Below are 13113 nucleotides of genomic sequence, written 5' to 3'. Positions count from 1 at the left end.
CTTTTTTCTCCCTCTGTTGGGCACATCCTTTCAGAGCCCTGGTCTTTCCACAGGACTTCCTAAGCTGTCGAACCAGCCTGTAGTTACTTCTTGTATGAGAAGGAAGGCACGAGGCAGAGGCTGGGGGTGAGACAAGGACTCACCTCGTAGAAGAGCCCTTCGGGGAACTGCTGGAAGCACTGGGCGCAGACGAAGCACTGCTCGTGGTACAGCTCGCCGTTGCTGTTGACGATTTTCTCAGCAGGGGCAAAGCCACCTCTGCAGCGCTCGCAGATGGCGTTTGCAAGTGCATTCGCCATGTTGCTGTCATAAAAAAAAAAAGGAAACAGAAACAAAATTAGCCCAATAGGCAACAACACTGGTTGTGGGTCTTTATTATTTTTCTTTTTTCCTCGAAGCCAGCTGCATCAGCCTAACGCTAGGTTGCTCAACAGAAGTTTTTCAATGGACTTAATGACTTGTGGCATCCCCTCAGAAATAAAAGTGCCATTTCCCCCTGCTCACAAACTCTTTAGAAACAAAATCCCCACAATGCACTCAAATACTAATTCAAAAAAACAAACAGAAACATCATTACTAAAGATACATTTTCAGGCTTTTTATGATGAGAAAAGGCAGGCAATTCAAAGAAGTACTTTAAAAATGACAAAATAGATTAGAATTACAGCAAACAAGTACAAATATTAACAATAACTGAGGACTGGCATCACATAGGAAAGCATAAATGATAATTCCAAAATAATTCCTAATTCTAAAATGTATATAACAGCACTGGTTCAAAAGTTCTAAATAAGCAATGTGAATGAGTGTACAGTATCTAGTCTGGCAGATATTACTGAAAACCAGAGCACGTAAACAATTATTCCTTCTAAAAGCTTCACATAGCTTGAAGTCATTTTACAAATTTAGTTTGAAGCCCTGGGATTTTTGGTTGGTTTGTTAGGGAGGTCAGCTCACAGGGTGCCGGTGTTGGTCCAGGGGGGCTAAGCGAGACGTTTGGGATGCTCTGGCTGCCCCACTGTGACCCACACACAGAGGCCAACACAAGCTGGCGACCCCATGCCAGGAACGCAAAAATTACTCAAATTGCAACCTTGGTTGCTTCTCAAAGGCACGTGACCATAAAATGACAGCACAGTAGCTGCAAAATATCAGAGGAATTAGCTACTTCACTAGGATCTTGCCTACATCTACAGCACACAGTACAGCTGTGTTTCAATTAATTAAGGCCAGAAAAAGGCTCACTTGATTTTTCCTTTGCAAGCATTTTCTTACTCAGATCTAGACTCTCAAAGCTATGCATTTCAGGTTCACCTCTCTGCCCTAGTACCATTTGATAGCAGAGAGCAAATACAGGGTAATGGTCTAGTTTCATTACAATCTGACCACAGCTGGCAAAACCACTGACTCAAACATCTACCTGGAAGCTTATTAAACAACTGACATTTTAAACACATATGCATGCATGTACACATTTTGAAATAGATATCATGCTGTATCTGTAAATGCAGAGCCCTTAGTCCTCTGCAAGATGCTCCTTCACACTGCCTTTCCCTCCAAGGGGTGAGACCTCTTGGCTCCCACCAGGTTCAACAGGAACTGAATTCATTCCTTGCACGGCATTCGAGGGAGCAAGCAAACACCTGGCACGTGTTTCAAAAGGAATGTGCTTTGTCTATTTCTTAACACTGTCTCACAGGAGAGCCCTAGGCGAGGTCACATCTGACCAGTTATTATTAGCTGGCCTTTTTTTTTCCCCTCTCTCTAGAGATCTTTGCAGAAAAGGAAAACAGTAACTGCTATCCAAATGTTTATCGCCCTCTCAGTGGAACAACAAGCGAGCAAATTTCACAAGGAGATCAGATGGAGAATGGTCTATCCCATACCAACCCATACATAACAGACAAGCCTACAGATGAACTGCAGTGATTATACGTATGAACTGTGGCTAACTATAAAGCTTGCCAATGTTCTCCACGGATTCTGTAAGCTTTCTGTGGGGGAAAACCTCCATCACTTCACCCATCCTCTTTATCAATCTAAATGAAGAACAATCACAACAGAAATTAGGATGCTCATCATCACCTCAGCAGTTCTCGGGTACTAAGGATGTTAAACTTAAAAAATTATTCAACATTAAGAGCTGTCAGACACAAATTATACTCCAAGCAAAATATGAAACAAAGTTCAAAACCAAATGAAAGCATAAAGCTTTCCTTCTCAGTGTGCGAAAGTACTTTACTTTGATTTGAAATGTATATGTAGACACAGAGATGTACGTAATACTTCTGCATTAGTGAAGCAGTTTATTGGTTTGCCCAAAACAGTAGGCAAACAACATAAAGTCAGAGAGACTACTTGACAAATCACAACCCCGCTTCAACTGCTGATAAAAATTTCTGATGCAATTAATTATGAAGTTTAAAGCAACAGCTCACATTTTAGTTGACGGTTACAACTGGCAAAGTATCAAGCAGAATCGTGGCAAAGGCTGCATTAGAGAACAGCTTGCACAGCCAGCCTGCAGCTCAGATAATAATAAAGTACAAACGTACAATACACCAATAATGTCACCATAGTTATACCCCAAAGCCGAACAGAATGAACTTACAATCTTGCATAAAAGTCACAAAACTCTTTGTAGAGTTTTATGTCACTGTGCCTACGTTGCAATTTTGACACCGGTTTCTCGCCTTCGTTTCCTGCAGAGTTGTAGGCATCGGGAGCGACCTTGTGTGCAACCTCTTCATCCTCCGGGATGGGGTAAGGGTAAGCTCTGCGCTGAAAGTCCATCTCTCTCTAATTGCTTTCCCGGGTGTATATATTCTATGCTTATACTGCAAAGAAGCTGTAGGCACAGCCTGCAAAACAATCTGCTGGCCTTGCCCTTGTTCCCAGCGAAGTGATTTACTTTCACAGCTCCGTGTCATGCAGCCGGAGCTACTCAGCGCCCTGCTAGAGCTTCAAGTTAAAAGCTCGGCGGCGGGGCTGTGAGCCCGTCACGCTGTGATTTACTGACGCTGGCTGCCAGCGGAGCTGCACATTCCCCTGCCAGGCCCTCGTGTGCACTCGGATGCTGGAGAGGGGCTTTGCTGTCGGCTGCTGACGGAAGCCGCCCAGGAGAGCTGAGGTGCTGGTCACCTACGTGAGCAAACACCATCACCACCAAACTTGTCCTCAGCTACCTTCTGCTGGGGGTGGAGGTGGATTCCAATAATATTTGATCATGGGCAAAGCAGCAGTGGAAAGTGCGAAGCCTTCTGTCATTAGGTAAATATTGCTTTCATGCTACAGTATATTAATTACATTGTGAAAATGGCCTTTCCTGTTCCACTTGTGTCTTCTGAGTCATATGTGCTGAATTTATCTATAGGCATATTCTTGTCAGCACTTCAGAAAAGGCAAAGGTACAGATGGATAGTTTGGTTTCTGTGGTGCTTCACAGGCCGTTAACCGAACTGCCAGGTATACTGTGATGGGCAATATATGAAGGAGGATAAATGAAGCTCGATTTCCAGTGACGTGCTGCATTTAAAACAATTATCTAATTTAAGAACACTTACTGAAGAAATTTATTGTGAATATTAGGGAACTGAGAGAGCAAAATCAGGCAGAAAGAATAAAATTAATCATTCCTTCACCACAGATTGCCCTCCTAATTTTGCAATTATTTAATGGTTATATTTTATTTTTAAAAACCTGTTGTGCACCGCTTACGAAGGAAGGCAAGGTGGATTAGCTGCAGATCTGCAGCCAATAATTACACTCCTGCAAGCTCTCCCTGCTTGAAGCACAGAGCTTGCAGCAGACGTGGGGTACTAGGCTTCCAGCAACTCGTAACTCCGGACAAAGCAGGGTTTGGAGAAGCTGCTCTGAGTAACTATCCCTTGTGTTGAACTGACTCAGCCTTGTCAGCAATCAATTGAACCACAGAACCGCATCCACTCTGTGCTCATGACACACGGTGCCTTGGCATCTGAAGAATCTGCTCATCTGCGAGGGGGCATGAGAAGGTAGAGGAGGACAGGAAGGAGACAAACAAGAGGAGAGGGAGCAACAGCAGAAATGAAGACTAGAAGATGACAACACGACAGAAAGTCAGGTCAGGGCCACTACTTTTTAATATGCCTTCGCCTTCCTAGGACGTACTGCAGAGGTACTATGTTTATGATGGTTTTGGGTCATATCTCTCACCACTAGCTGGGACAGCTTGCTCAGTAAGCGTACAGCAGCCCACACCCCACTCTATGCAGGCCTGGGCTCGCACGTAGCCATCTTCTCACAGCCTGGCCAACACAGCACTACATCTCTGCTGCTGCTGCCAAATTTCTGGGATGGGTTTGGTCAGGCGTCTTTCCTTCACCTCCTGTCATCAGGAAGTAACTTCTATGCAAGATATTACCCTGAGCCACAGGACATCACAGTAGGTGGGACCCAGGCAGCATGACCCTGCTCATCTACCTGTCTATAGGTGTGATTATCATTATCCATTCTGCACCAGAGCTACCAGGAGTTACAAGCTGTAACAGGCTACAGAAGCTGCACCCTTACCACTGACATGGCTTGGCTGGAGCTCAAGCCCTATTTTTATCTGTCACGGAGCAAGCTCCAGATCAAGCAATGCTCTGGTTGTAGCCCTAGGCCACAATGAACTTGCCAGAACATGGCTAATAGCAGGAAACAGCACTGGAAGAAAAGGTTTCTGCATCTGCTGGAGTGATGAAAATGAGTGCTGGTTGCTAATGGAGATGCAGTAGTGATGCCGGCTCTTCTCCATGCTGCTTCCCAACATTTTCTGCACAGGTCAAATGCTGAGCTTTTCCAGGGAGAGTGACTGCAGTGGACTAACCATGCTGATTCATCCAGGATTAGTGCAGGTACACCAAGCCACTAAGGTAAGAAATAGCAAGGCAGTCTGTCTCTTCCTGTCATCACTGACCATCTCCTCAGTTGTTTTCTTGTATGTTGTCCCAGATCACAGGCGATTCTCCCAGGAGGCTGCTGCTGCTGCTGCTGCTGAGATTCAGGGAGCCCTCAAGACTTTGTTTCTCCCAGTGGACTACTTCAGTCCTTGCAGTAATCTGAAATCCACAGACTACCAAGGTGGCTGGAAGCCACTTGTGCTGCCTTGCATCTTCTGAGGTCGACAGGAAAATATTGCTTGCTTCTTCAGCTTGCCACTGCACAGTCTTCTGCGTGGCTGTAGCAAAGCAAGTCAGTGCAATAAGATTTCCATCCAAAAAGTCTGTTTTAATCTTCCTAGCTTTTTTCAAGAAGCAGTCCTAAAAGGTATTGAGACTCCATATGCGCAGTAAGTAGAAGCTTCCTGGTTCTCGAGGCCTATTGCCGTTGCTGCTGGCGGAATTACTCCCGACTTGTTTTCCATTAAGCAAAAAAGGAGCTCGCCAGGAGTTTAAAAAGGGCTTTTCTGCTACTGAAGCAAAACATAGTTTCTACTGTGAAGGTTTGGTAGTCCACAAATTCACAGCGGCTGGCCATCTTTCTCTTTTCTGTCATTGTGCTGGAAGCGTGCTGCCAAGATCTGAAATATGCTGTTAAAAATACACAGCATTTTCCTTAGGGAATTCTATGTTACTCTGAGGTGAAGCCATCCACGGAGAGTGAGAAGTGTGTAGAAGGGTTGTTGATTTGCAGCATCAGCTTCCCAAGGGCATTCCCTGGGATCTGGGACAAAACCTACCAGCCTGCTGTTAAGGAAGCAGTCACAAGGAGAAAAGTGAGAAGTTCAGGATTTTGTTGGAAAAGGTACGTAGGAAGGAAGGAGGCAGAGAGGCTCTTCCTGGCACACTGATGATGTATCAGAAGCCAAAGCTGATGGCGGGGAAGGTGCTAAAGGAAACAGCAGAAGAGGGGAAGGGAAGGGTCCCACTGTAGCTACAGAGAAGGGCTTCGGAAAACAGCAGCGAAAACAGCCGCACTGCTTTGTCATCGCTGACGGACAACCACTGCCCCACTCACACGCTGCTTTTCCATCCCTGCAAACATTCCAGGCCAGGCTGGACGGGGCTCTGAGCAACCTGATCTAGTTGCAGATGTCCCTGCTTATTGCAGGGGGGTTGGACTAGACCGCCTTTGAAGGTCCCTTCCAACCCAAACTATTCTCTGATTCTGTGATTCTCTGGAGACCTTTCAAATCTGGCTGCCCGAGGCAGACGGGGACTCTTACAGAGAAGGCTCAGTGGCCGGCAAGCCGCGCTGAGCGCTCTGCTCCCTGCCACAAATAGACGTGCCGAGCAGTCACGGCTCCAAACAAGGTGCTTGGCAAAAGCAGCTGCTGCTTGGCAACCTACTCGTGCCACCGTGAAATGTCACTGCGTCACTGGCGCTGTCAGAAAGCCATGAGCCCTGTCGGGTTATGCAGCAGGGGAATAAGTATTCACAGTGCATCCCTTCCCGCATAGGTAAGGCTGATTTCATTTTAATTATATTAAAACAGATGCTACGCAATGGCCCTCGCACACAAAACACAGAACAACTGCGACAGCAGTTTTGCTGCAAAATATGTGTGGATTTGCAGTGCCCTGCACTGATTTCTGCACCAACCTTTTAAAGCAGTGATTGACCTTTTGCATCTTTTTAATTGAAATGAAAAACACTCGGGTTCTGGTTGCTGCAATTGTTTATCTCTTAAGCAATACAATACTTTCTGTGTTAAGCTGATCTCTTGAGGCAATTTGAAAGAAGATATAAATATTTTCAATCATAAAAATGCTCATTACAGGTAGGATTTTCACACGCGCCTAGCACTGGTCTAACTTCTGTTTCTTATTAAAAAGTATGGAAAACCATCTTGAAACCACTGCAATAAAAATCAAGTGAATTCTGAGTGCTCCTAGAAGTTTCATTCTTTAGTCTTTGCCACAAAAAGCATGAATAAACTTATGTGGTGGGAGTTTAAACAGGGCAAACAAAAAGGCAACTCTAGCTGTTGCATATACTTCAATATAAATTTATTCTAGTATAAACATGTCCAAAAAATGCTTCGGTCTCTGCAGAGAAGGTTCACATTCCATCTCTCCATAAGGAAATGAATATAACTGGAATAAACAGGTAAGCAGCACTTTCCCACACAACATTTTATCAGCCATACAAGCACAGTGAAAAATCAGTCTGACAGAATTTGTAGAAAGAGAGAGCAATATTTAACTATAGCAGGTTCCTGTTGTAAGTAATATTTCAAAAAATGTTGTATTTTCTGCCTGCTGGTTACAAACATTACCAAATTACCAAAAGGCACTTGTTAGCAAATTACAACTAAGTGTATGTGTGTTCCTTATCCGTTGCTTAAGAAACAGATTTAAAGTTCAAATATGTAAAAATGTATGAGGTTGACCTTCGTATTTTCTGACATTTCAGGAAAATCGCATCCTGGCTTGTATCAGAAATAGTGTGGCCAGCAGGACTAGAGAAGTGATCATCCCCCTGTACTCAGCACTGGTGAGGCTGCACCTCGAATTCTGTGTTCAGTTTTGGGCCCCTCACTACAAGAAAGACACTGAGGTGCTGGAGTGAGTTCAGAGAAGGGCAACAAAGCTGGTGAGGGGTCTGGAGCACAAGTCTGATGAGGAGCAGCTGAGGGAACTGGGGCTGTTCAGCCTGGAGAAAAGGAGGCTGAGGGGAGACCTGATTGCTGTCTGCAACCACCTGAGAGGAGGTTGTAGCATGGAGGGGGTTGGTCTCTTCTCGCAAGCAGCAAGCAGGAGAACAAGAGGAAACAGCTTCAAATTGCACCAGGAGAGATTTAGATTGGATATTAGAAGGAATTGATTCACAGAAAGGGTTGTCAGGCATTGGAACAGGCTGCCCAGGGAAGTGGTTGAGTCACCATCCCTGGAGGGGTTTAAAAGACGTGCAGATGTGGTGCTTAGGGAGATGGTTTAGTGGGACTTGGCAGTGGTAGGTTAACAGTTGGACTCGATGATCTTAAAGATCTTTTCCAATCTAAATTATTCTATGATTCTAAAATGCTGCACTACCATATTTCTCTTCAGAGCCACAGTTTCCTAGCACCAATATTCAGTTCATGTCATCTGTCACTGAAATTCACCAAAAATCCTTCACCAAATCCTTAGTGAGAAGGCAAATGCCAGCCTTTGCTTCTGCCTTAACCATTTGCCCACACTAGCTCGAACCAATGTTTACACAAGCCGAACACCGTGATCTAAGCATTTCATCCAGTAGCTATAATTAATACCATGACTCAACATAACACTCCGGCTACCAGGAGAGACTTCCATTACGTCCATGCCGTTCCTTGTAGGGCAGAGATAACTCCAACACCAAGCTTCCCTTCTCGTAGCGACATCCTTATTATAGTAATGTCTCCGCTGGAGATACTACGCTGAGAACTGACCTTTAGCTTTACTAACCAGCACATCACTTCCACATGTCTCCTCTCGAACATTACTATTAATTTACACCTCCAGCAACACAGCCTCTCAAACCATTCTTCACCTTCATTAAGTTTGTTATTCTACTTTATATGAGGAAGTGCAAAGTTTTTCATATCTTGAATTAATTTGTTTTGGGCAGAAGGTAGAATGTGGTAGAGAAAACATCCCCTCAGCTGTTGCTCTTCTCTCACACAGAGGTTAAATTGTAATTATTAGTCATCCTCAGTTTCAGTTTCACATTTTTTATTTCCCACATTCACTGCAGCATCACTGAGCTTTAAAACCAGCAGAGGATGGGAGACAGCTGAGCCATCTGCAGTTAACATCACAGAATTAAATAATGGCCCCAATATTCAGCAGCTGAAAGAGAATAACCAGAAGCAATTTACGTTCCTAAGAGTCGAGCATGAGTAACGTTGTTGACAAATAAAGCTAATACAAAATAGCATTGCTTTCATACTTCATTATGGTCATCTTAACATTTGGGGTAATACAAACTGAAGGTCTTCATCTTGTAATTTATATTTATGAGCTCTTCAATACTAGTAGCAGACCTGTCAAGTAAGCACGAATGAATTTCAGTAGCAGTGCAAAGCAAGACTTCTACACATTTTCCACACTGAAGGCTTTAGTAACTATTGCAAGGTGGTTTTAAAAGTAAGGGTTTCCACCCCAACAACTGACATCCTGAATGAGCAAAGCACGAGGGAATGGTTATAATATATATTATAAGACTTGTGAGGGAAGATGTAGACGCTACTCCTCACAACAGTGTATTTTGCTGGGATTATTTGAAGAAGCAGCGCAGGTTATTTGCTTGGTAGAACAGAAGCGAAGGGAAAAGCGAAGACAATGGGATTTTGTGCCAAACCTCCTTCCCCTTTGCTACATACCACGGAGAATGTAGGTATAATCCAAAGATTAGCTTCAGAAAGGAATGTAGTTTACAACTAAGCAATTACTTGTACACTTCAAAATTCATGACCTGCAACCTGGTAACTCATGGAGCTATCCCGGCCTGAAGCAGCACTGCTATCATGTCCTTTAAATATATATGATATATATATAAGACGCAGTTTTTTTAATATATCAGAAACGTAGTTTATGCTTCAGTTTCTGTAATCAGCAAGGAGAAACGTAAAAACAATAACTGAAAAGCCAAACATAAAGGGAGACAAACAGCTTTCAATGCAAATTTTCCATACCGGAACAAGAAGGGGACCAGCCAGGGCAGTTTTGAGTCATGACCCTAAGCAGGTAACATTTTTCCAATAGCTGCAAAGAAACAGAGTTCAAAAGATAGACTCGACTCAGGATCAAGATCTATGAAGACATTGGCATGCATGGATCTAACATGCTTGAAAAGACAAAGGCCATTTCACATCCACTTCACATTTGTCTGTTCATTTCTTGCTGGACCAGCTTGAACCTTTTGAATCCTTCATTTAAAAAGGCATAGCTGAAAAACGCTGCCAGGTACTGCTAGCTGTGTCTGTCAATATGTTACTTCCTTTGAGATTAATGGCTAATAGCTTTTAATTAATTTTCTTCTTGCTCTATCATGGCCATTAGAGCAGATAGAAGAAGCAGAAAAGCTACAGGGAAATATGTCACAAAAGTCATAACCCAAACCTCTCTTGTTGGACAAAAGGCTCCAAAAGGTTATGAAACTTCATCTTGTTGATACATAAAGATGCATCACAGGATGACTTAAAATCTGCTGGCAAAGCTGAGCAGTGCTTTCCAAAAACTGTTATATATGAAACTATCATTGCAGAATGCTACCAGGAACTACCTAAAATCAGAAGTCTCTTCAAAGCTGGCAGATACAAAGCTGAAAACTGAACAACGCCCAAAACCCCTATGACAAAGCAAACAAACAAACAAACAAAAAAAGAACCCATAACCATGTGCATGATGGCATTTGATAACACATGTGGAAACTCGGAGCGTCACTCATGTTTAGGAAATGCCCTGAGATTCCTGGGTGTGAGGTGAGACCAGAGGAATTAACCAAAGGGAAAAACACTGAATGTCACAAATCCTGTAGAAGTCCCTGAGCCACAGCTGGCAGGGAGCTGGGACTACTACCAAGGGAAATCCCATAAAAGGTCCGCTCTTTCCTTCTGCCTCCCTCCCCAGGCATCAGCTTTTGGTCACCATCAGAGGCAACATACTTGGCAAGCTGGAGCTGTTCCCATGTCTGGAGAGCATCATGTAAAAAGCTCATGGTCCTCTCGAGAACACCATGTCTGTTAGCTTTGCATTTCCCCGAACAGCTCATAGACCACAGAAAAACAAAATAAAGAGGAAGGGAACCCAAACTTACAGCCTTTAAGTTTGTTCTTCCTGATGCCTGCAAGTTGGTAATTTTTATTAAGTGGCGACACTGAGAGAATTTAATTTTTCTCTCCTCTGCAGAATATTGCTGTGTGTAAATTCACTTCAGTGTGACAGATTGCATTCAAAGGAAAACTTAATTATAAAAAAGAATAATGAGCAATCACAGCACATTTTCTGTAGAGAACACCTCTCATGAGGTGTTATCGAAACACATGAAAGCAAGAAAAAATCCCTACGATTTATCCTTAGCCAGCTTATCCTGTAAGAAAAAGCAATGAAAATCCTAATTGCTGTAATCATTGAAGCTAAACAATTTACTGAAATCAGAGATTATTACAATGAGGCAAGTGTAACAGGAACAGCAGTAATTGCTTGGGTTTCTGTTACACAAGCAGCCACCTCGGGCCATTTGCAGTCAGGGGAGGTGACAGTCAGGGTGAGCACGTCAAAGAAAATCGCTTAGGAGTTGTTATGCAATGCAGGAGACAAGGGGTGAGAGAGGAGGTAAGGAAAAAAGGGTGTGCTCCTCATGAGTTATTTTAACCCCTCGGGCAACGAAAAGTACAGCACAAATGAAAAGTAAAGCCTCTAGTCATTTGGATACCTCAGACTAAGGCTCAAAGGAAATTCTAAGTATCACAATATTAAAATATAACCATGAAGCATATTTTTCCTGGCTCGAAGTTGCTATAATTAATAATACTAATTCAGTGTTACATTTACACAGAGAAATCCTTCTTCAATTACAGCAGCTAGACGATGAGCCAAAGTGTTTTTTAATCAAGAGTTCCCAAATATTTGATTCAAATGAGTATTTCTAGATCCCAACTCTCTACTATTCCAGCAGAGTTTCTAACCACAACAAATGAAGAAGTGTAATTTTTTGTGGCTTAACATTTATTTTCAAGCTCTTCCTGGTTTAATAAATTAGTGTCCTTTTTACCAATGTATTGAATAATTACTGCTTTACCTGCTGACACTGGCACCGTGAGCAAGTGAAACCTATACTTACAGAAAGCAGCTATATAAATATTAACATTTGTAATGCTGTTAAGAAACATTACCAGTGGAAAACAAATTTAAGAAAGCTTCCAGGTGCAGACGGATCTTTCCTTTCTTCCTTTCCCTGCCCTCTGAAAGTTCAGCAGGGTCCCTGGTTCCTCAGGCAGTCCCTGACCAGCATCTTCTTCTCTCCCCAATAGGTAGAGCAGGAGATCTTCAGGGGGGACGTGCAGCTGGAAACAGCTGCACACCTTGGCTGGCTGCTACACGTGGGTTTTTGATGGCAGGCTGAGGAGACCTGTGACCTCGCACAACTCCCAAATGCTCTGTCTCATAAAGAAAGAGAGGCACTCAGGCCTACCGCACTGCCGATGTTTGAGGGATTTTATTCATTAGTTTCCTTTTATACTCACCTACAAGCTTTGTTGTGCAGAGCCTCTCCCCTCAAGGCCCAGAGGGACATAAGGATGTGCTTGTGTCATCTATTTCATCTTTGAGGGAGCCTTTGTGCATGAAATTTTGGGGCGCATCCACATGCCTTCCAGCCTGGAGTCAGTGTGCAGAGGCAGGTGGGAGCCTGGGGGGACCCAGCAGAAGACTGCCTGCACCTACTCATGCAGATGTACCCACCAGCTTCAGCAGCAAAGAGCAAAAGAAAGGCAGATCTTTAAAGCCATTAATGTGGAAAACATCTAGGGTGATTTCTGCATAGGAGAACAGAGCAGTGAACTATCTGAGTAACTGACAGCCACTGACTGAAGCTTGCCAATGATTATTTGTTGCAAATGCTGCAATTTACTGTTTGGTAAAAACCTGAGACTAACCTCTTCAAAAGTTGTTTACATTTTTAATTGCATTTGAACGCATACGAACTTAGAAAAGAGAGCTATGGACAACAATGATCAAATTCACTTTAAGTGTAATTGTCAAAAAAAAGAGAATTGTCCCTGCTTTTCCCAGTACCTTGTGCTGATCTTCGGAAATTAATAGTATCAATTTTTTTAGAGGAGTCATTCTATTTTTACAAAGGCCATGGGATGAGAAGAGGAAAGAGCAAAAATAGTAAGCGTACTGCTACTGTTAAGTGACTCCTAATGATTAATCAAAAATGTATGCATACAATTTCCTTTGCATCCTGTTTGCTGAGAAAAGCAACAAAGAATAGCTCAGCATACCGTTCAGAATTTTTTACATGCCATTTCTTAAGACAAGGCAAGACAAGATTTATGAGAGATGTCATTTTTTTTTCCCCACCAAATCAATACAGCTGGTAAAGAACAAGTCTTCCCCTCCATTCTGAAAAGCACATTTCTCAGGTTGCATTTAGTTCAATGGCTGCTGCATCTGCTGCAGA

At 43.2% G+C, this 13113-nt stretch overlaps 1 protein-coding gene and 1 long non-coding RNA gene across 5 annotated transcripts in view; one reads left to right on the top strand and one right to left on the bottom strand.

Moving 5' to 3' along the window:
• The window catches only part of LIMS1 (LIM zinc finger domain containing 1), a 78240-nt gene that overhangs the window by 19174 nt on the left and 45953 nt on the right, over positions 1-13113 (bottom strand). For 2 of the 4 annotated variants that reach the window (XM_065655922.1, XM_065656011.1), the window contains exons 1-2: positions 2612-2957; positions 144-303 (exon numbers count right to left, since the gene is read on the bottom strand). In XM_065655922.1, the coding sequence (XP_065511994.1) occupies positions 144-303; positions 2612-2793 (342 nt within the window). In that variant the 5' untranslated portion in view covers positions 2794-2957. Of the gene's footprint in view, positions 1-143; positions 304-2611; positions 2959-13113 lie in introns of those variants that run through there. The other 2 variants (XM_065656094.1, XM_065656181.1) reach the window with 2 other exon arrangements.
• LOC136002995 (uncharacterized) lies at positions 4642-8813 on the top strand. Its single transcript, XR_010608024.1, has 4 exons — positions 4642-4895; positions 4975-6422; positions 7378-7458; positions 8680-8813. It is a non-coding gene; the product is annotated as an uncharacterized LOC136002995 (long non-coding RNA).

Source organism: Caloenas nicobarica, chromosome 1 (assembly GCF_036013445.1).
Source record: "Caloenas nicobarica isolate bCalNic1 chromosome 1, bCalNic1.hap1, whole genome shotgun sequence".
Lineage (NCBI taxonomy): Eukaryota > Metazoa > Chordata > Aves > Columbiformes > Columbidae > Caloenas > Caloenas nicobarica.
Note: the sequence above shows the minus strand (reverse complement) of the source record. Positions and strands in the feature narration are given on the sequence as shown.